This window comes from Festucalex cinctus, chromosome 1 (assembly GCF_051991245.1).
Source record: "Festucalex cinctus isolate MCC-2025b chromosome 1, RoL_Fcin_1.0, whole genome shotgun sequence".
In the NCBI taxonomy this organism is placed as follows: domain Eukaryota; kingdom Metazoa; phylum Chordata; class Actinopteri; order Syngnathiformes; family Syngnathidae; genus Festucalex; species Festucalex cinctus.
Window position 1 is genome coordinate 2,287,031 of NC_135411.1, and position 23,894 is coordinate 2,310,924.

Here is a 23,894-nt window from a genome sequence, read left to right on the forward strand (position 1 = left end):
TTTTATTTCCATTTATATATATATATATATAGTTTTTTTTTTTTACATAATTTTCGAAATATTTTTTAATGTCCATTTTTATTTGCACTTTTAGTCTATTTATTTATTTAATTATTTTGAATTTTGACCTTTTGCTCGGCACTTTGAGATTGTTGAAATATAAAATGCATTACAAAATATTATTACTAATATTATTATTTTATTATTATTATTATTATTATTATTATTATTATTATTTAATCCAAAACAATCAAAGTATGGGGGGGGTCGTTTGGGTTTGATTGTTCGTGCTGAGCCGAATGCTTCCGAAAATCACCGAAAGCTGCCACGCTAATACCCACCCCCGCCCTCCCCCGACAGGAAGCAACAATATGGCGGCGGCGTTCGCGCAGTTAGCCCCCCGTGAGCTCGTCGTAGCGTGAACGCGGGCGAGCCGTCACGATGAGCCTCTGCGCTCACTTTTTACGGTAGGTTGCGCCCGCGGCCTCACACGCCGACACGCGGCTTCAGGACGAGCGGCGAGTAGTGACCCCGGGAAGGCGACGCTCGCTGCTGTTTTCGTGGCGTGCTAATGGCTAAAGCTAGCGGCGGCTAGCTAGCTAGCTTCGAACGTCAACAAACAGTCGATGTCGCCAGACTATGCGGGATAAAGTCACTTTTGCTAACATTGTAGCATCGTGTTTTTAAACGTCACCTTCACTTTGACTTGAGAATGTTTATCAGCCGAAATAAATCTCGTTTCCCCCCTGCCACACGAAGTCGTCCCATGTTGCTACCTAGCTTTAGCTTTTTTTTTTTTTTTTGGTTAACATTGCCGTTGTTGGACAAGGTTGTGTGACGTCACCAGTGTAGGCTGTCAATATCCTTAACACAGATGGTTGTTGTTGTTGTGCGGCTACTTTAGACAGTCCGGTCGCTGCCGGAGACTTTGTGCGTCACGACGACATTCTAATGACGTTTGGGCTGCTGACGTCAGTGCGGGGGATGAAATGAAATGTGTTTTTGTCTAACCTGTTGCTTTTGTTGTGTTGACGAGCAGACAGGCAGAGGCCCTGAAGGCGGACATGACAGGTGAGCACCTAACGGCGAAACCTCGATTCATCTTTGAAGGACAGCTGCTCCCATGAAGTGATGAAAAGTTCCGTTTCCATGGCAACAGGATGCATTGCGCTCAGGGCAAGGAAGACGTGTATTATGTCATTTTCAAATGAGAGCTGTGCAATTATATGATAAAGTTGCATGTGGTCATCATGTTGGTGACGTGTGGTTACCGTGGTAACAACACAGGACGAATATAAGCCATTCAAGTCACAATGATATGACGCGTGAATGCAAAATTGATGAAAAGTTACGCATAATCACGCTCGTGACTTGGTGTGAAATCGCAGCCTGTTGCCATGGCAACAGAACACACTGTTCTTGGATGAATGCTCGTATTGCCATTTTAAATGCAAGTATAACTTTAACTAAAACCAAGGTCATTTTAGTTAACAAACTAACGGAAAAAAAACTGCAACTAAAATTCAAAAACAATTTTGTTAACAAAATAAAATAGAAACGAAAATGCTTTTTGATTTTTTTAAACATTTAATTAATCTGCCGATTATTTATTAAAAATATGCATAATGCATAAAATGAACCCCTTTCCCAATTCATTTTTAATGGGTGCCACTTGTGCAAAAACTTTCTCTATTACGATTCTTTGCTTTAAATGTCAGGTCCATACAAAAGAAATCATGAATTATACAAGGTTATTCTATAGATTTATGTGTCAATAATAAAACCATTCTTACTTGTTTACAACTGTTGTTAATCATTAACATTTTCTTTTATATATTTTTATCTTACTGGGCTAACCTGGGACCTCGGGGGAAATAAAAAATTTTTTTTTGGGGATGTTTGCATCCTTGAATTTTGAGGAAAAAAAAGTATTTAAATCCTTGAAATATCAACTTTATATTATATAACTTGAAAGGACAATGACAAAATAAAAACAAAGTGAAATAAGAAAAGAATAAACTAAAATAATAGCAACTGAAAAAACAACATTGACTGTGCCTCTGCGTTTTGGCCTCTTGGGGGCACTGTGGTGCCGTGCATCCATGGCGTACACACTTAAAGTGAGTACAGAAGAAAGTTATGCTTAAAAGACCTCGTTTTTCACGCATTGGTAAGAATTTGTGTGTGGGTATTCGTTAATTGAAAGAAAAACACTCCCGAAGTCGATGCTAACTTCCTGTTAGCATTTGCCAACTTCCTGTTAGTGCTAGGCTAGCGATGTTTTAAAAACGAAGCATGTTTTGTATTCATATATTCAATGGATGTAACAATTTCTTATTGTGTATTTATTAGTTTGACAGTTAACTCCAACTGCAGTGTCATTAAACAAGTTAACGGACACTTAGGGACAACAGAATAAGCAGCTAACACGCTACACACATGGCAGTTGCTAATGCTACGCAAGGAAAAATGGTGCATTCGGGGTAGTTTCACAGCGTCGGAACCTTCGGTTTTCTTCGATAACGTTTTAAAATAATGTACGTACGTGTTTTGCACGGCGCAGACTCCAAGCTGGCGGCGGCTGAGGTGTGGACGTCCCGCCAGGCTCTGCAGGACCTCTACCAGAAGATGCTGGTGACGGACCTGGAGTACGCCTTGGACAAGAAGGCGGAGCAGGACCTGTAAGCGGCGTCCGCTCTTCCCCGCCAGTTCGTGACGTTCCCCGTCACGCTCGTGACCGTAAAACTGTCATCCCTCCCGATTGCAGGTGGAACCACGCCTTCAAGAACCAGATCACCACCTTGCAGAGCCAGGCCAAGAACCGGGCCAACCCCAACCGCAGCGAGGTGCAGGCCAACCTGTCCTTGTTCCTGGAGGCGGCCAGCGGATTTTACACTCAGGTGAGTCAAATGTTGTGATGGCTAAAACAGGTTCCAACAATTGGCAACCTTTTTATTTATTTTTTTTAACACTCAAAGCCACATCTCTCCGCTTGTTGCTGTGAGTCTGCTTGTCAACAGTAGGGATAAGACCGATTTATCGGCGCCGATATTTGGCATTTTGACAATTAGCGGCATTTTTAAATCTGAAGGCTGATAAAGCGGTGAATAGTTGCGAACGTAGCGAATTTGGGGTTTTCCTCAGGAATTGTAAGATGTTCACACACAGTTTTTATTTGTCGTAAACAAATTTGGAACATAATCAGACAATTTTTCACTGCAAAGATCTTTTGAAATGTTTCACCAACCTTAACAAAAAACCCAAATTAGCTAAATGCGCATTCATTTATGGATCTATTTAAATTTCCACTTTAGAAAAAAATAGGAACTCCTTACACTTTTTATTTAGAAAAATTAAATTGACAAATTATGTTGAAATTTTAGAAAACTGTATTTACAGTAGAAATCCTTAGGAATCTATTTACTTTTATTTTTTTACTTTTTATTTTTAGCTTAACACATGCAAATGACCCTGGAAGCTCACTGCAATTTTTTCATCCATCCATCCATCCATCCATTTTCTTGACCGCTTATTCCTCACAAGGGGGGTGCTGGAACCTATCTCAGCTGGCTCTGGGAAGTAGGCGGGGGACACCCTGGACTGGTTGCCAGCCAATCGCAGGCAATTATTATTATTATTTTTTTTAAACAAATCTGTCAATATAGTTTAAAATATTTTTTTTCAATTTTACTGCAAATGAATACAGTATTGGCTTGAAATATCTGTTATCAGCCTCCTTGACAACTAACAATTTGTATCCGTATCGGCCTTGAAAAAAACCCATATTGGTCTATCACTAGTTTGCATGGAGCCATGTAATCCGATTACAATGAATACGAACGGCCAAATGGAATGAAAATGCTCCAGATAAATACCTCCTGTGTGGGGGGAAAAAAAAATCTGAGTGGAATTTCAATGGGACGAATGGTTGGGTTATCCCTTTTTTTTCATTCCGTAGTAGTGTCATGTAAACAGTTTAATTGAAATGGCGAAACTGCGTCCGGGTTGCGTGTGCTTTGGTGAGTCAAATGCAAGGTTATTTTCGTTAACTAAAACTAACGAAAAAACGACAACTAAAATTCAAAAAACAATTTCGTTCATGAAATAAAATAAAAACCATAAGATAAAAATAAAAATGTTTTTTTTTTTTTTTTAAATGAAAAAAAACTAAATCTAAAAACTAATTAAAGAATCATGATATGACATTTTTACCATATCGCCCCTACATACAGGTGAGACATATACAGCTCGTAGGCAATTAATATAGGGCCGAAGAGGTGGTGGGGGGTTTGTGCTCACTATTTTTAACAAGGAAAAAAAAACAAAAAACAAATATTGAATATTTTTTTATGACAGAAAAAAAAATATTCAGTAAAACAGAAAAACATGCTAAAAAAAAAATACTCAAAAAGCAAAGTTCCCCCCAAAAAATAGCCAGAAAAAGTTTTTTTTTTTCCAAGTGAATGTTTCCATAAAACTCAACTCAACTCAAGTTTATTTATATAGCAAAACGAACTAAAATAAAAATTCCCAAACTCTAATAACTCTGGTCACATGTGTAGCTGTTACAGGAGCTGTGCAGCGTCTTTAACGTTGACCTGCCGTGTCGCGTCAAGTCTTCGCGGCTGGGCATCATCAGCAACAGAAAGGGCGGCGGCGGCGGCGGCGGCATTGTGACGCCGCAGCCCAGCTCGTGCTCGTACATCTGCCAGCACTGCCTGGTGCACCTGGGCGACATCGGTGAGGAGGAGCCACGTGACGTGACGTGACGTGACGCGACGCGACGGGATGCGATGCGATGCGAGGCCAACGGTGCCGATGGAGAGATGACGTCTGACGTTCTTCATCTTTTTTGCCGCTTTCAGCGCGCTACCGCAACCAGACCAGCCAGGCCGAGTCCTACTACCGGCACGCCGCCCAGCTGGTTCCGTCCAATGGTGAGTCCCATGCTCCATCGTGGCGGCCATCTTGTCTGCATTTGCAATATGTTGCTGCTTCACCATTTACAAAGCGAGGCATAAAATTTTACTATTAGCGCTGCACCATTTTGGAATAACAAAAGCGAATTGCGGGTTTTCAAAACAATATTGCGATTTTACACATTAAAATGCATGAAAATTGTGAGTTTAGTTTCAGACAAGTCATTTTTATCAATATAACAATGCAATACTATAATCTCACTATAGGATTCAAAGTACAAGTACAGTACTTATTATACTTATTATGCTTCTGAACCAAATAACTTGCCAATTAAAAAATATATGTTTTGGTTCTCGGGGTCTGGTGAGATTACAATATAATATTGTTACATATCCAGAATAATAACACAGAACGGAAAATAACATCCCAATTATTTATTCCTTTTGCAGCATTATTAAAATCAAACGAGACAAAGCTGACCATAAATAATAATGAATATAATAATGAATGAAAAATTAATTTTAGTCAAAAGACTATAAAACTCAATTAAAATTTCTTGCAAAAAAATATTCATGGGGTTTTGAAGTGTGTTTTTGAAGAAGACATTTATTTATTTTGATTATCAATTCTGTTAATTGTTGTTGTTTACATTTGATTTTTATGATTGTACAGTTTTGTTTCAGCTGCAGTTTCTTTTTAAGTGCCCTACTTGAATGATTACTTTACTGTAACATGTCATTCCAAAGCCGAAGTAGGCCATTGTGAGTTGCTTAATGAAGTGAACTTCCAACACAATTTCCCATGATAGTTTCCAACATTACCTCTTAGATTCGAGCTAAGGGAGACCAGCGATAGCATCCAATGATACGTTCCAAAGAGTTATTATGATGCTGTTGCTGTTGATTGTTGTGTGTTCCATTCAGGTCAGCCGTACAACCAGCTGGCCATCTTGGCATCCTCCAAAGGAGACCACCTGACCACCATCTTCTACTACTGCCGCAGCATCGCCGTCAAGTTCCCCTTCCCCGCAGCCTCCACCAACCTGCAGAAGGCGCTGTCCAAGGCGCTGGAGAGGTACGCGCCACGGAAATCGCTTTGGAGCCTCTTCACATTCCGTTTGTTTTTCTTAGTAAATCGACTTCCCTTTTGAGTCAAAATAATCGGAGGATAGCTGGTTCCGATTCTAAAAATGAGAGGCAGCCTTGAAACCACCTTTAGCATAGTTACTCCTGTCTTCGTTAAGATTTGAATGATAATACTAGCATTATCGATTAGGGATAGACCGATTTATTGACCAGGCCACATATATTTGTCACTCAGTGAGACACGGGGAACTTTTCATTTATGGATTTATTTAAACTTCCACTACATAAAAAAAATACAATAAAAAATGATGCTGACACTGGGAACTCCCTACACTTTTTATTTAAAAAAAATAAAACAATTAAAATTAATTTTTTTTGAAATTTTGGAAAACTTTATTTACAGTTTACACTATTTACTTGCTTAGTTTTTAATTTAGCTTAACCCATGCTGATGACCCTGGAAGTTCGCTGCAGTTTCTATTATTTTTAAATAAAGCTGTAAATTCCTGATAATTTTGAAATTAAAAGAGAATGTACAATTTTTTTTTTTTTTAATTTTGAGGCTAATATTTTTTCTGTACTGCAAATGAATATCAGTTGTCGGCCTCCTTGATTAATAATAATCAGCATTGTCGTCGGCCTTTGAAAAGAAAACATTGGTCTATCAATATTATCGATAATGCTCGTTGATTCCGTGCCTTTACAGTATTCTTATCGGTACTGTTTTTTTGTTTTGTTTTGTTTTTATGTCTTGCATCCGACAAAAATCTAAAATAAATACTTATTAGCCCAAGTCTGTAGCTTTCTGAGCCCTGCTGGGTTTGTGTTCATTGAGGAATTGTTGAATATTTTCAGGACCCAAACCATTCAGTTATTTATAGACCAGGAGCAAAATTGTAAAAATCTATTCTACAGCTAACGGGGAGCCATACGAAAGCCGAGGTGCGAAGCTAACTTGCCTCACTGCCGAACGGACAGACCTCCGTGGTGACAAATGAATTAACCCTATTAAAAGTTGCGCTTTCACAAGGCCAAACGGGAGTCGCTAAGCATGCTCATCGCTCATGTGAAATTCAGAGTCGGGAAGGACCCAAAAGAAGCGCTTGGGCGTACAGTAGTCTTTTTACACAAGTCTGGTTAGAACCGCGTTAAGGCCAGTAGCTACTTGTTGACTTTTTTTTCAGGAAGGAGTTTTCTGTGCAAATGTATCACTCTTTTGAACACAAATTGTTTTTAGAAGAAAAAAACTTTATTTCCATGACGACAGCCAACATGCTGCAACAAGTGCTGATTGCACACACTGGAGGTGAGGATGAAATAAGAGATTCATGTCAACAAAAAATCCCAACTATCCCTTTAAGTGATTGAAATGATGTCATTCACGGCTCCAAAACCATCTTTCCTTTGATATAATTGCGATTCGGAGGGGGGTGGGTGCAAACGATGCTGTCTAAAAGCCGACGACATGTCTGCGCAGCCGCGAGGAGTCGAGAGGCAAGTGGAGCGTGTCCGACTTCGTCAAGGCCTTCATCAAGTTCCACGGACACGTGTACCTGAGCAAGAGTGTGGAGCAGCTGGACGCTCTGAGGGAACGTCTGGAGGAGCAATTCCAGGTAGGCGCCCCGCCCGCCATAACCCGCCGGCCGCCACGCTGACTGACGCGTATGCTTGCGCGCGCAGAGGCTGATCATGCAGAAGGCCTTCAGCTCGCAGCAGCTGGTCCACCTGACGGTCATCAACCTGTTTGAGCTGCATCACCTGCGAGAGTTGGCGGCCGACGGTCAGCAGGCGCTCAGCTGGTTCCAGTTACTCGGACTTTTCAGTAAGAACCCAAACCGCGTTGGGGGGCCACTTTGGACATTCACGCCACTTTTCAGGTGTCAGAAGTTTTTCTTTCTTTCTTTTTTTTGTACAAAAGGGTTCAACTAATGATGTCCGTTATTCAAATCTTGCTGACATGCAGTTTACCCAACTTTACTGAGCCAAGGCTCATTTATCACAATAGAATCCTGTATGTATATGACAGCTGTCATTTTTAAAACTCTAGTCAAATCAAAATATTTTTTTGGCAACATGTGCCCCGACTTGTCTAGCCGTGGCACTCCACTTGTGGAATAACATTTAAGAATTCAGCTTACATGTAGCAACTGAGGCAGTCCTGTATATACTTTCTATACAGTACATAAATAAAAAACAAAAACATACATAAATGACATCATCCATTCATCCATTGTCTGAACCACTTTTCCTCACAGTAGATTACATTTTCACACGGTACAATGCAATAAAAACAAAATAAATATGCTGACTAGGGATGCTCCGATCAGGGTTTTAAGCTGCCGATACTGATACCGATCATCAATGAGTAAGATCGGCTGATACCGATCACATTGATCATCGATATTTTTTTTCCCCAATGTATTTATGGTGAGTGGCTATATTACCGGTAAAAAAAAAAAAACAAACAAACAAAAAAACAACCACCATATAATCACCTTAATTTTAGGCAAAAACATTTTCAAGAGAATTAATACAAAACCTTTTCTGGCACAATGCATCATCTATTCAGTTAAAAAACAAACAAAGAGAAAACCTTCAAATGAGCAGTTTTAAGCTAGAACAGATTGAACTAATCGGCAGCCTCAACAGGACTGACATCCGAGCTCCATACAGTGGTACCTCTTACCTTCTTAAGTAGAACGTTTTGTAAGTAGAGACGCATTTTCCATGGAAATGCCCTAATCCGTTCCAAGCCTCCCAAAATTCAGACATAGATGTTTTATAAAGCATAAAAATGCATCAAAACATGTAACAAATACATGTTCCAATTAGATTGCACAATAAATGAGAGTTGTGCATAATGTAAAAAACAATGAATAGAGTAAAGAATAAAAATGATGGTTATTTACCTTTTTAACTGATGTCCTCATCGTTTGTTGCCCTCTTTTTGGTTCATGTTCTCTCTCGGAAATGTTTTTTTTCTGCTGTTTTGTGAAGGACTGATCCATGAATGTTTTTTTTTTTTTTTTTTTTTTTAACAATAGACATATGCGAGGGGGAGGGGCCCCCATAGGGGCGACGTGGGTGGGGTGCTGGATGAGAAAGTTGCCGCCACACTGTGCCCTCAAGTTGTTCTCTCAGGCAGGTTGCCAAGTATGAACGACGGGTGATTGGATTTTTGAACAGAAATAAAAGGCTTTGATCAAATATTCCAATCATGTACTTTTTCACAAATATCGTCCGATTATGATCGGTGGCCGATCGATCGGAGCGTCCCTAATGCTGACTACATAGATGTGAAGGAGTTATTGAGTTGAGTTCATGTGACGCTGCTGAAGTACATATTGGATTTAATTAGTTTTCCAACGGTCCATGAAGTGAACATCACTGACGAGTGAAGATGTTGTGGCAGAGCGGGGCACCATATTACAATCCTGTACCATAATGTATGATGTGGCGCGCACTTAAATATGAACTTGCGTGCAAAATACTCGTCTCCGCAGTGTCCTTCCTGGGCCTGATGTGCAGCCAGGTTCTACTCAACAAGAACCGAGACGAGGAGGAGACGTCGGCGGGAGAGTGTCCCCTGCCGGCCATCAAAGTTTCTCTGGACTGGCTCCGTCTGAAGCCCGGCGTGTTCCACGAGGCCGCCGTGGACCAGAGGCAGCAGTAAGTCCCCCCCCCACCCCCGTCCCGTCTTCCACTTCGCCCAGGAGGACCGACTCTCACTCGGGTCGGCTGTCACTTTGCAGCGTCTGGCCCTGGCTGGTGTCCATCCTCAACAGCTTCCAGCCCAAGGACCAGCACGTGTCCGCGTCCCCAGGTACATCTTTTGTCCTTAGAACCGTTTTTTCAGTGAGATATTTTTTCAGCATAGCAGTCTTTAATTTTATCCACCGTTTTTATATTTAGTCTCAGTTTTTAGTCCGATTTCCATCATGCTTGTCAGTTTTTATCATGGTGATTCCATTTTTAGTCGTCTATAAATTGAGCTGCATTTTAGTCCAAGAAAACATCCTAATTTATTCATCTCGATTTAGTCAACAAAAACTGTCAGCATTTTCATCTCATTTTAGTCAGGACAATCAACCCCTGTAACTCCTGTTTTTTTTTTTTTTTTGTCAGCAGATTATGTTGAATATTTCTGATCCAAAACTAATTCATATCAAATTTTCTCTCATCTTTTTGATGAAAAACAACATAACACATAATTACAGTACAGCATGTCAACAAGTAAATTAGCCAGCATTAGCTAGTGGTCGGATTAACATTATTGTTGGAACATTGGATTAATGTTGCATTATAACTATAATTATTATTATTTTTTTAACCATTCACCGTGAATGCATCAGCTGTCCGTCCCGTGTGTTTGTGCATGTTGCTCACTAGCTGCAGATTTGAAGGGGGTGTGTCACATGACGGTGTCACAGTGACAGATTAGCAGAAACAATATTTTACAAAACCATATTTTTTGTCTCATTTTTGTTCCTGAACTAAAAATGTCCATAAATTTTAGTCCAGTTTTTTATTAAGTGCAGTACATTTTCGTCTCGTCTTCATTAGTTGAGGAAAATGCATACTGATTTAGTCCCAGTTATTATTCATGATAGATTTAGTCTCGTTGAATCTAGTTTTAGTCAAGTGAAAAATGTGTGTTGAGGAAACCTTTTTTTTTTTTTTTTTCTCCCCAAGTTTTCGTTGACGAAGTTAAAGCTACAGCCGAGTACTCCCTAACCAGCGCAAAGCGTTTCTGGTTGAGAGAAAGGAAGGAAAAAAAAAAAAAGAGAGCTCTGCCATCATTGTCTCTGATTTATTTAACTCTAATTGTGTCATCATGTTTATGGTCTAAACCAGGGGTGGCGAGATCCGGTCCTCGAGGGCCGCATTCCTGCTGGTTTTGGATATTTCCCTTCTTCAACACAGCTGATTAATGATCAGCTCATCAGCAAGCTCTGCAGAATCCTGATAACGAGCCTGTTAATTGGAATCAGCTGCACTTCGAGTAGGGAAATCTATAAAACCTGCAGGACTCCGGCCCTCGAGGACCGCAGTTTGCCACCCCTGGTCTAAACTGACTGTCACGTATTTCTCCGTGAATTAGGTCAAACTCTGAGGCAATTTTCACTGGATGTAGCAATATCCAAACGTCATGATACAATATCACAATATGAAGGTCAAAATACGATAGTTATCATGATATTGTGGGGAGGTTATATGTGGCAGTTTTAATGTCGCAATATCACCATATTGCCGTTATCGTTACATCCCTATTTTTTACTCCATATTTTTTACGTCAAAGTCCTATTTGTATACGTTCTGTTGAAATTGTACTGCACTGTACTGACCTATTGGGAGGTGCACACACCTCTCAATTGGGACTCCACAAACAAGTGGTTCGGCTTCTCTTATGGCAGCTTACCAGTGAAATTGTGCTTATCTGGTGAAAAAAAAAAAATTGGAAATTTTTTTTCAATTAATTGTCCAAAATATCTTTGTCTCTAAAACGCAGCCAATTCAAAGCAAACGAATGTTATTGTTGGACTGAGAATCCTGTGAATAAATGTTTTGTCGTCGTCGGTCTTCAGTGACGCCGCTGCCGGAGGAGTTTGAGCTTCAAGGCTTCCTGGCCCTGCGGCCGGCCCTCAGGTAACCTTTTTTTTGCCTCACGATGCCGTCCGTAGTCGTCAGCGGCAGGAGCGGACGCTTGCGTTGGTTTTTGTGAAAGCGCTCAACTCTTTCTTTCAGGTCGGTGGACTTCACCAAAGGTCACCAGAGCGTTCCGGTGGACCGCGACGTGCTTCTGCTGCGCACGCGTCACCAGAGGCTGGTCGCGCTGGGAAAGTGGATCGCCGACAACCAGCCCGGGTGAGGCGCCCAAAGTCGGACCGAAAAAGTCTTGTAGGACTTGCTCAGCGAAAACGCAGCGCATATTGACTCCGTTCAAGTGAAGTTGTAAGGAGTCAAGCCAGTAACGCGTTACTCTATACACATTTGAGAATAACACCGAATCTAACGTGCTATTTTTTTGACCACTCAGACATCACTACATGTTACTTTGAAGTAGGCATGAGCCAATATTAGATTTAGACGCTATGATATCCATGAGCAAAAATATGGAGGTGTTGCGGTATCATGGTATTAAAATTATAGCTCTAAAACGTCCTTTAAAAAAAATTGGGGTCAATAAAAACAGCTTCTTTTTTTTTTTTTTTTTTTTCCTCAATCAACCCAATCATTTGCAAATGATTCTGGGGGGTTTTCTTGCAAATTTGCCACTTTCTAAACTTGCAAATTTTGAGTTTTTTTTTTTTCTCATAAATTTTCCACTTTTTAAACTTGCAAATGATTCTGGGTTTTTTTTCTTGCAAATTTGCCACTTCAGAAAGCTGCAAATTTGCCACTTTCTAAACTTGCAAATTGAGTTTTTCTCGGAATATTGCCCCCGCCCTTTTAAAAAATACATATTTATACGTGGCCCTAATACGCCATCGTAATTATTTGCATACGTTGGCCAAGAGGGGCTACCTTTAAGGTTCAGATATCCATCCATCATTTCCATACATCCTTCCATTTTCTTGACTGCTTATTTTTCACAAGGGTCGCGGGGGGTGCTGGAGCCTATCCCAGCTGGCTTTGGGCAGTAGGCGGGGTACACCCCAAACTGGTTGCCAGCCAATCCAGTGCACAGGTTGAGCTATATTGTCGCTATATCAGCAATGTTGGGACTTTGATTGACTTGATGAGTTTTTGTTTTTTTATTTTTATTTTTTGACATTGTTGACTCCGCCCCTTTCGTCACAGGCTCATCCAGTGTCGCACCAGCGAGGACGGCCTGCTGCTTTTCCTCAGCGACATTCCCGAGCAGGCCATCGAGGAGCCGGAGGAGACGGAGCCGTGCGTGCTGCAGGAGGCATCCAACGGCGAGCGGGCGGCCGGCGAGGGCGCCAACGCCGGCCTCAAGTCGGTGCTGTCGGCGGGGAAAGCCGCCGGCTCGTGGGGGGACGGCGCCGAGCGGCCCGTCGTCACCTTCAAGGAAAACATCAAACCGCGCGAGCTGAGCCGCGAGCCCGGCCGCGCGCCGCATCAGAAGGATGGCGGGAAGGAGCGGCGCGACCTGGCCAAAGGCAACGGGGCAGCGGCGGCGGCGGCGGCGGCGGCGGCGACGGCGACGGGGAAAAGCGAGCTGAAGAGAGACGGCAAGAGGAAGTGCGAGACCAAGAAAGCTTCTCAGGAGAAAGTTCCTGAGGCTGGAAAACAGGTCAGCTTCCATCAAACTCCCGATTTCTCTCATTTTCAGCCCTGGAGTTTCACGGTTTAGGTCGCAGCAGTTTAATGAAGAGGTGTCATTTTTTTGCATATTCGTGTATCAATCTAAAATAACTTTCCATTCCACCCAACATCAATATTTCTAGTGTATTTGGTCACAAATTTAAATAATGAATGCCTTACTAGATCACAATCAATGTTTATTTGAACAATAATGAAATAGTTAACGTGAACAGCGCAAAACAAATTAAAATAAAAAAATAAACCTGCCATATTCTCTGAAAAGTCGGAAAATAACACGAGCATAATATTCAAACACTGACATTTTCCAGTTAAGAAATGCAAGTAATTAACTGTAATTTAACATTTACATCGATGAATATGAATGTATTGTGACGTAGTTACATTTAGGAGTGTGACGATATATCGATATCGCGATAAATTGTGATACTTTGTCTCCCGATAGCTTATCGATACGCCTCCGCAAGTATCGCGATATTTGTAGTTATTATACAGCCGCAATAACCGCTTTATTGTCCATGACTTATTGAGCGATGACTTGGCGGGCCACTAGGGGGAGTGCCTCATTAGAGTGGCGGGGAAATGGACGCAAGTCTTCAGACGAAGAAGACTCATCAGCTTACTTTAGTTTGACTTGTGAAAAACATTTTTCTGTCCGGCAACTGACTCACTTTTGCATACGTTTCTATGAAAAATGTGGATTATATCTTCAAATTTACGGTATTTTCAAACTAGGAAAGTCCTTTAGTTTGCTTGTTTGGTCCGGACCAAAAGCGGACTTTTATTTTTTTCCCTTTGGTGCGGTTCATATTCACACGGTGCTTTTTGCAAGTGGACTATATTGCACAATCACGTCGACCCACGTGACGATCTGTACTCCCATTGGAGAAAAATGACGAGCGCTGAACGGAACCAGGAAATAGAGGACAACATGAAATTCCAACATGCTGCATTCCTGCTCTGTCAGGTGCATGCGCCTCAAGACACTTAAAAAAAGAACAAAACAAAACAAAACAAAATGACGTACATGATTTGCATAAGATGATGTTGCGAGCTGGATCTGGCCCACGGGCCTCCATTTGGACACCTGTCTTCTCGTCAGAACTCGACTCGGAGTCATCTTCTGTCTTCCGTGTCTCCTCGCCATTCTCCTTTTCTTTTTTTTCCGTCTTCTTTTAGTCTTGTTCTTCCTCCTCTTGTCCATCTTGACCTCACCCCAATTTGTCTTCCTCCTTCCAGGTGAAAGGTCAGACAGAACTGAGGAAGACTCCGGTGTCGGAGGCCAAGAAGACTCCGGCGACCCAAACGCAGGCGGCCACTTGCTCTTCTCAGTTCATCCCGATCCATCACCCCGGAGCTTTCCCGCCTCTGCCGAGTCGCCCCGGTATGCGCGCGCGCACGCACGGCCAAACGCAAGCACGCGAGTTGCGTGAGCGCCGGTGTCAAATGTTTTTTGCAGGCTTCCCGCCGTCCGCCTTCGTCATCCCGCCCCCGGTGGCGTTCCCGGGCCTGCAGGTGACTCCGGGCTTCGCCTTCTCGGCCGGCGTGTCCGTGCCGGGCCCCTTCCTGCAGCAGGCGGGCTCGCAGGCGGCCGGCGGCGGGAAGCAGTCGCACATCCCGTACAGTCAGCAGAGGCCGTCGGGGCCCGGCTCCTCGGGGCCCGGCCAGCAGCAGCAGCAGCAGCAGCAGCAGGCCCCCTCCCAGCTGCAGGTGACGTCGCCCACCAAGCCCGTCCAGCAGGTGGCGATGGCCAAGAGTCCAGCCCACCTGCAGCAGGTCAGTTGTGTACCGCCCACCGTCAACCTGAGGCCAATCGGGCTCCTGCGCTGTGACCACTAGGGGGCCCTCAAGAGCAATTACAGTCAAGTGACTCCCAGCCAACTGCACTTGGCTTAGATGTCATTTCTATCAGTTTTTTAAAAATTTTTTTTTACATTTGTCATGTTTTAGGGATGAAACTTGAATGCAAATGTAAAAGGTGACAAAAATGGACGCATGTTTTTTTTCACATAGCAGTTAAGTTTTATCATTCTTCACAAATCTATTTAGAATTGTGAGTAATTGAGGTTTTTTTTTTCAAAATGGTCCTGGTTGATCTCCTTTGCGCTGCTGCCACAAGGAGTGTGAAGATATATCGATATCGCGATAAATCGTGATACATTGTCTCCCGATAGATTATCGATACGCCGACACAAGTATTGAAATATTTGTAGGTCATATACAGCCACTATAACAGCTCAGAAGAGTGGCGGGGAAATGGATGGAAGTCTTCAGGTGAAGAAGACTCGAGCTTAGTTTTTTTTATTTATTTTTTATTATTATAGATATTTATTTTTATATTTTATTATTTCATTTATATTTATAATGTATTTATATCATGTATTATTATTTTTAAATTATTTTTTAAATATTTGTATTTTTATTTATTTTTTATTATTCATTGATAATTTATTTCATTATTTTATTTTAATTGTATTAATTTATATTATTATTTTATTATATTATGATTAGTTTCATCGTAGATTATCGGGGCTTTTATTACCTGAGCAATATACCGCTAATCGTCATATCGTGAGATAATTATCGTGAGCCTTGTATCGCAAATTAGTATCGTATCGTGAGGTAGCCGGAGGTTCCTACCTGTAGCTGCCACCTGCTGGCCATTTGTGTAATATCTTAGCATTTCATCAACCGTAATTTGCAGTTGAGAGACTGCATCGAAGCATTCTGTATGCTTTAGCAAAACAAAACAAAAAAACGGATAAATACGTCTTTGGGAGCAAATGCGTTACATACATGCCTCATTAAGTCAGTATTTTTTTGTGACTAATTAATGCTTCAACTTTGACATCAACACTTGAAATATGAATTTTGCTGCAATAAGGATGCCGTCGAGATGGGTCATGTTGGATGTTTGGGTTTTGCTTTTTTGCGTCCTCCATCCAGCCGTGCGTGTTGACGTGTTTGCGTTGGGCTGTGTGAAGGCGTTCCTGCAGGACGCGCAGCTGTGGAGTCCGAGCGGGGCGGCGCTGCAGAAGCATCCGCCGTCCGTCCAGATGTCGCTCAAGCCGCAAACCTTCTACTTGACGCCTCAGGATGCCGTCAAGGTGTACGAGCAGCAGATGGCGCCCGCCTGCACCGTGGTGGACAAGAAGATGAAGTTCCCGCCCTACTGGGACGCCGCCTCCTTCAGGCCGTCCGACGACAGGATGAAGCGACCCTCGGCTCTCCAGCAGGACGCCGGGCCCAGAGGGACCCCCTTTGAGGTGAGCCAAGCTTAACGCTTTGCAGTCGGGTTTGGAGACCTGCTTCGGATTCAAACACTGATCATGTCGTCAACGAAAACATTTTCGTCACGATTTTTTTTTTTTCAGACAAAAATTAAACGAAAAATAAAATTGTTTTTTTTTCATCAGGAAAATAAAAAGATATATATTTCTGTTTCCATTTTGCAACATTCCTGGTGAAAACACTGGCAAAAAGAGCTTGTTGCAACATGGCCCTGGTTGTTCTCTTATACTCTGCAGCCACCTGTGGCCGTTTTTGTAATAACTAGCATTTCTTCAACCGTTCTTTGCAGTTGAGAGGCTTCATCAAAGCCTATGTTCTAAGATAAAAAACAAACAAACAAACGTATAAATACGTCTTTGGGACTCTCCAAACATTTAAAATAGAACATATTTTTATACGTTTTTGGGAGCAAATGATTTAATAAAGACACCGTTGTATTAAACGTGTCTTGCGTGTCAAACAAATCGGTGTGTTATCATTTTCTGTATAAAAGTTGAAATGTATGCTGAAGGAAAATATTGACTAAACTGTCAATTTAGACTAAATTGCTCTTCTTTTTTTTTTGTCGATTCAAATTGATCTTTTTTTGTTGACAATTTTTTTTTTTTTTCTAAAATACAATCAATATGACTAAATGACGACTAAAACTTCAATAAATTGTAGTCAATAACTAAAACTAAAAAAAAAATTGTTGTCAAAATGAACACGGGTTGCAAACCCTGTTTAGATTTTCGGTGTCGAGTTTCAAGTCGAACTTTTCCCAAAGAATTTGCAAGCGTCGGTTATCGTTTAGTGAAAATCGGTCATGTTGTGTTTGTTGTCAGCCAGTGTGAAGCGTGCGTTTGTGTTTCCAGCCCATCTTGCTGACTTTCCTGTGCCTGTCGCTCTTTTCCACCCTTTTCTTTTTTTTTCCGCTTTCTCTCCTCCCGCCGCTCAGGAGACGACGCGCTCGCCTCTTCTCCCTCCCGACCTGTTGAAATCTCTGGCCGCCGATGTGGAGGATGAGGACGAGCCGCTCTTTTCTAAGCCTCCCGATTTCTTCCGGGCTCTGTCCGCTCCTCTTAGCGCGCTTCCCGGACGCAACATGTTTGTACGTTCCCCCGCGCTCGATCCTCGTTTTTCTCGTTTCCTCCTTTCTCGTCGGTCTGCGCTCGCGCCGTGCCCGCCCCGTCCTTTCATCGTGTCTCCTCCTTCTCTTCTTCGTCTTCCCCCAGCTGGCCAATCACAGCAGACAGACGGACGGCGGTCCCGAGGCTCTCGGCCAATCGTCTCCCCTCTTGCCTGCGCAGGTCAGCCCCTCTCACGGATCGTGAGCGTTGTTATACATTTTCACCTTTTTATGAGATCCACAAACATTTTCGTTCCAGAGGATTAGGGGTGTGAATTGCCTCGTACCTGACGATTCGATTCGTATCACGATTCACAGGTCACGATTCGATTCGATACCGATTAATCCCGATACGAATTTATAAGTCGATTGTTGCGATTTTTTTTCATTCAAATTTAGAAAATATTAATCAGTAAGCTTGTAGAGTGTAAGATTTATATGAAAATGTATTATTTATTTATCTGAAATTTCAGTCTTATAGAGGTTGTAATTTGTTTCATGTTTGAACAGCATTGAAATAAAATATTAAGGCTTAATGTTCCGTTCATATAACATTCGTCCATGCTCAAGGTGTGAATCCTAAAAAAAAAAAAAAAAAAATCGATTCTGCCCTTATTGAATCGATTCGAGAATCGCGCGATGTAGTATCGCGATATATCGCCGAATCGATTTTTTTTTTAACACCCCTACAGAGGATGTTAAAGGCATAATTGACTCATTGAGCCATTTTCAGTAGTCTCGAATTCATGTGGTAAACTTCATTATTTTTCATGTACAATTCATACTTTGAAAAAGGGTTAATTTTCCCACTTGCTGTCGACTGATGATGACATCACTTGTGCTGAGGAAGTAGGTCACTCACGGCCAATCATGGCTCAGTTTGTTGACCAACCCCAGAAAACAGGTGAGCCGTGATTGGCTGTTACCGACGGCACAGGTGATGTCATCATCAGCACAAGATATTAACCACCAAAGCGGCGTGCCTGGTCTAAATTTGCAACTTTCATAGATACCACAGGAACAATTATTAATAGGCATGAGCAAAAATATCAACGTATTAAAATGACAGCTCTAAAATGTGCTTATTTGAAATATTTGGGGAAATAAAAACTGATTTTTTTTTCATGTAACACATTCTATTTTGTTTTTCTAACAAAATATAGGAAAACTGGTACATTAAGACATGTGCAATGTTAAGTTTATAAGTAAATAAATATTAATATTCTTCCTTTGCTTTCATTTTTCTTAGCAAGACAGTGTCCAATCACGGGTGAGCTATTTTTTGCATTAATTGTAGGCAATTAACTTCAAAGATGCTGCTGGTTTTTATTTTTTAGCTGCAACGGCAAACGTTAACTGCCTGTTTAACGTTAACGAGCAATATCGATTCTGACGCCCGCGTATCGATACGTGTATTGTCATCAGGCCTGCAACGATATATTGCCGTCTCCATTTTTTGAGCACATCCCTAAATTCGAGTGACGTCGCGTCGTTTTATGTCCAGCCGAGTCGCCGAGGCGAGCAACTTTTATCAGTGTCATATGCAAATTTAGCTTAATTGCCGTCGCGCGTTACAGATTGGTGGACTCATTTCGTGTTCGGAGTTTGAGTCATGTGTCCTGTCTGCTTCTATGATGCAAATTCACTCTTTGACTTTCTTGGGAGATCGAGAATGTGTATTTTTAAAAAATGTGTGACTTGTTGCTTTCATTTGTGTGTTGTGTTTGTTTGTCAGGAGTACAACCAGAACAGCATCTTCAGTCAAGCGTACGGGAAGAACGTGGCGGCGTCCGGCTCCAAGCGCGACGCTCCCATGATGCACCAGGAGACGTCGCTGTACTCCCTGTTTGAGTGGACGCCGTGGTCGCCCTCGCTGCCCGCCAGCTCAGGTGCGGAACGTGCGCGCGTGCGTGCGGCGACAACACGGTGCCGATGGCTGACCGCTCTCCCGATTGGCAGATCACTCCACCCCGGCCAGCCAATCCCCTCACTCGTCCAACCCCAGCAGCCTGCCTTCCTCGCCGCCCACCCACAACCACGCCGCCGCCGCCGCCGCCGCGCCCTTCTCCAACTTCGGGCCCATCGGCACGCCGGACAGTCGCGAGCGCAGAGCGCTCGATCGCTGGAAGGCTGACAAGACAGGTGAGCTACAAAATTTGCTTTGCCGCCTGGCTTATTAGAGTTTTGCAATTTGCACCTGAGTTTGTTTTCATTTCCGTTCATTTTTTTTTTTTTTATAGGGATGTAACGATAAATGGCAATATCATAATATTGTGATATTAAAACTGCCACAATATATCGTCGTCGTCATGACACGATATTAAAAGCAGCGCGTCTGTGAAAAAGTTCAGGTTGATTTCCATTTGTGCAGTTGTAGCACCCTCTGGCGGCTAGTTTTTGAGTGCAAATAATAATCCTAATAATAAATCATAATAATAATAATGTTCAGATGAAGTAGAACATAATAAACTTGTGAATCGAGTCAATATGTGGAGGAGCTCGATGTGTGCGTGCATTAGCAAGTAAGTGCCTCAATCTATATCAGAGGTGTCAAACATACGGCCCGTGGGCCGGATCAGGCCCGCAAAGGGGTTTAATCCGGCCCGCGAGATGATTTTGTAAAGTTAAAAAAAATATATATTGTAATGTTGGACTAATTAATCAATCAATCAATCAATTTAACACGTCCGGAACGTATACCGGCAATGTTGTCGCGGTCCATTTGCATTTGTGTTATTTTTCGGCGCAACATGATTACAGTTGAGCTCCGTAATTTAGGGCTAGTCTACAAATCTGCATATAAATTAAGGTAATTGTTTTTATACCGTGATTTTACCGACGCGGCCCACTTGGTAATATATTTTCCTCCATGCGGCCCCTGAGCTAACATGAGTTTGACATCCCTGATCTATATAGATTGTATTTATATATTTTTTTTAATATATATTTATAACATTTTCATATTTTTTGTATCAGTAATTTACAAAAGCGTAATATTGTTTTTTCAGTATGACCTTTTTTTTTTTTTTTTTTTTTAATATTGTGACCTTTTTTTGTATCACAACTTCCCCACAATATCATGATAATTATCGTATCGTGATGTTTGGCTAAAGTTACATCACTAGTTTTTTTATTTTTTTTTATTTATTTATTTTATTTTTTTTAATTGAGTTAGTTTTCAGGGTGGCTGTGTTACTTTTTATTAGTTTTAGTTTTTAAACAAATGTTTAGTTTTAGTTACTTTAGGTATTAGTTTCAGTTTTTTTATGGGTATTACTTGTGCGCAATATTTAAAAAAAACACCATGGGAGTGATGTCATTTGAAGGTGCTTTTCTATTGGCTGCTGCTCGATGACATCACTCGTGTGTATGACACACTTTCAAACGTCCTTATTACGGTTCCTATCAAATTAAATGTACTTGAAATCACATTTCAAAACATCCCCAAAGGCTCATGCAGTCAGTTCATTTCCAAAGGCGAAAACCAACAATATTTTTGCTATATAGTTAGTTTCACTTATTTTTTTTAAACATAAAATTGAGTTTCAGTTAGTTTTCCTTTTGTAAATAGTGTTTTTGTTTTTTTGTTTCATTAACGACATTGTTTGAATTTTCGTTTTTTCATTAGTTTTAGTTTATTCAAATGACCTTGATTGTGACGCGATCTGCTAATCGACCAGGAGATGTATTCCTTGTTTTGTTTTTTTTTCAAAATACATTTTGCTGCTGGAACGTAGAAGGGAAATTAGTGAGTTAAAGCTGCAATATGGACACAAATGAAAAGCCGGCGATATTGTTGTACTTTTTTATTTTTGTATGTATTTTTTTGCAGTATGTTGTCAGTTTTTTTTTCAGCGCGCGTTTGCATGTGGCACAGGTGGCGTCAGCGGCTTCGGCTTGGATTACCTGCCGGCTGCCGTTCCGGACGGCGGCTGGCACCAGGCCCCGCCCGGCGCCAGCTCCTGGACCAATCAGGACTCTCCGATGGAAGAGTCGTCCTCCAGCGTGCTGCTGGACAGCTTCAAGGTAGCAAGAGGTCGCCGTAAGGTCGTGCGGACGCCGCCGGACAAGTCGGATGTTACATCCGACAGCCATGTTTCAATTGGTCGGGCAAATTGGTGATGTTGTTACATCCGGCGCTCCGAAACAGCTGGCCTTCATTATTGGCATGCACTCCAATTTTGGAGTCCCTCAAAATGTTGCCGCTCGCCTCCTAACTGGAGCTCATAAGCGGGAGCGCCAAACTCCCGCTTGGCCTTCCACATTTTTCACGTGGCCTCAACTTCATATGGAGGACCAAAACTGACAAAATTCTAAATGAAGAAAGGACTAAAAGTGGAAAGAAAAACGGATATAAAAAAATATATATATATATAATTTGAAAATTATATCCCACAAAATAGGACCGCCCACTCATTTGAATAACATTTTGACTTGGCAGTATGGACCAAAACTGCAATAATTAAAAATAAATAAATGACTAAAAGTGAAAATAAAAATGAATATAAAAAAATAATTCAAAAAATGAAATACAAATGTATTTATTTATGTATATATATTTTTTGTTCCTTTTATTTCCAATTATATTTATTTTTTATATAATTTTCAAATGATACTTTTTATATCCGTGTTTTTATTTTCACCAGTCTATCAGGTGAGCCGAGCAGACGCGACTGGCGACAACGGATCAGAGTGGGCGGAGCCTTTTACTAAACTCGCCTTGAAGCAAATTTTTGATTTGTTTGACTTGACCTTTCATTTGTCTGTTTTCCATTTTGGACTTTATTATGACAGAGTCGGTTGTTTGTTTGTTGTTTGTTTGTGGTTGCAGTCGATCTGGTCGAGCTCGATGATGCAGCCGGGCCCGTCGGCGCTGGAGCAGCTCCTGCTTCAGCAGAAGCAGAAGCAACAGCGAGGCCACGGCGCCATGAACCCGCCGCACTGAACCCGCACGCCGCCGCCAAAATGGCCGTCGCACTTTGACCGACACCGGTATAATCGCTGGGTGGGCGGAGTCGGGGTGGGGAAAAACTCCACCCCCCCTCGAACGAGACCGCCTCCTCTTTGAAGGGGGAGCTGGACCCGACCGGAGCCCGTCGCGGAAAACTCCCCGCTCGCGCATGTCGTCGTCATCGCTAACACTTCCGCGCACGTTCAACAACAACAACAACAACAACAAAAAAGAAAGTACACAACGTGAGCGCAAATGAGGCTTTTTCGTGGCCCTTCTTTGCGTCTTTGGCGAGTACGAGAGGGGGAGCGGGGACCCTGCGGTGATCGGGTCATTCGCAAGATTGATTACCCACGTCAGACTTTTTTTCCCTTTCCTTGCTGATGAAGATGACAAAAAGACGTCTGAAAAATGTAAATGTGCAAAAAGGTGGAGAGAGAAACGATGTAGTTAGTCATTTGTTAGTTAGCTGTCTTTTTAGCTAGCTTAACTGTAATCATCCTGACCGTTAAGATCACTAGTTTAGCTTAGCTTAGCCTGTGCTCGCTTTTTTTTTTTTTTTCCTTCTTCTGCCAGTTGTCGAACAAGACGGGAAATCGTCTGGACCTGGAACATTTTTAAACACTTTTTAAAAGGTGACGGAAGTCGTCCGCTTTTTAAAAAAATTATTATTATTATTAAGATTGGCGAGGCCACGTGACGGCCGGCCCGAAGCCCCGCCTCCTTTCTGTTGCACGGCCGTGGAGAGGAGGAAACGCTCGCCGCTGATGAAGGTGGCCGTCGGCCATGTCGGATGACAAATCATCTACTTTGAAATGCGAGGAAGACAACATGATGAAGAACGTCAAGCTGCTTCAGATCACGTGTCATCTTTTTCCGCTTTCTTTTTTGTGTCCTTTGCTGCCAATAAATAGCAAAACGCTCGTAACTGATGCACAGTTTGTGTGTGTTTGGAGGTGGTTTTTTTTGTTTTTTTTTAAAGCAACTCATTCAGACGCATTCCGAAACATTCAGTTTCCTATTTTGAATTTTGAATATTGATCACTGATTTGTTTCCAAAGTAAAAGCAGACTTGTTTTGAAAGTTAATGTCGTCAAAAGTTCAAAAGAGGCTGAAAATATCAAGATCTGGAAGCAGTTGTCAATTAATTTGACGATTGATTAGTTGTGCTAATCACTCTTTAAATCTAATTTATATGAATCACAAAAAAATAAAAAAAGGAAAAAAATAGATAATACAGATTTTTTTTTTT

General features: G+C 41.8%; 1 protein-coding gene across 3 annotated transcripts; it reads left to right on the forward strand.

Annotated features, from left to right (window-relative positions):
* Nucleotides 1–322: 322 nt before the first annotated feature.
* On the forward strand, nt 323–23,580 carry smg7 (SMG7 nonsense mediated mRNA decay factor). 3 transcript variants are annotated; one of them, XM_077505582.1, is made up of 23 exons: nt 323–467; nt 1,040–1,071; nt 2,564–2,681; nt 2,768–2,900; nt 4,563–4,740; nt 4,866–4,937; nt 5,844–5,994; nt 7,483–7,618; nt 7,686–7,827; nt 9,509–9,674; nt 9,758–9,828; nt 11,591–11,651; nt 11,751–11,870; nt 12,807–13,263; nt 14,532–14,676; nt 14,752–15,068; nt 16,277–16,558; nt 17,521–17,673; nt 17,798–17,872; nt 19,427–19,580; nt 19,651–19,833; nt 21,569–21,717; nt 22,523–23,580. In XM_077505582.1, exons 1-23 carry the CDS (start codon nt 442–444, stop codon nt 22,634–22,636), a joined length of 3,435 nt encoding a protein of 1,144 aa, XP_077361708.1. In that variant the 5' UTR covers nt 323–441; the 3' UTR covers nt 22,637–23,580. The 3 variants fall into 3 exon arrangements, with proteins under 3 accessions (XP_077361708.1, XP_077361716.1, XP_077361726.1); XM_077505590.1 differs by lacking the exon at nt 17,521–17,673; XM_077505600.1 differs by lacking the exons at nt 17,521–17,673; nt 17,798–17,872.
* Nucleotides 23,581–23,894: the final 314 nt, after the last annotated feature.

Bases quoted from the DNA above. Each gene is read 5' to 3' on its own strand.
- smg7 (XM_077505582.1), top strand. From the start codon at position 442: ATGAGCCTCTGCGCTCACTTTTTACG. The intron at 9,675-9,757 runs GTAAGTCCCCCC...GTCACTTTGCAG, and splicing joins GCCGTGGACCAGAGGCAGCA to CGTCTGGCCCTGGCTGGTGT. The intron at 19,581-19,650 runs GTGCGGAACGTG...CCCGATTGGCAG, and splicing joins CTCGCTGCCCGCCAGCTCAG to ATCACTCCACCCCGGCCAGC.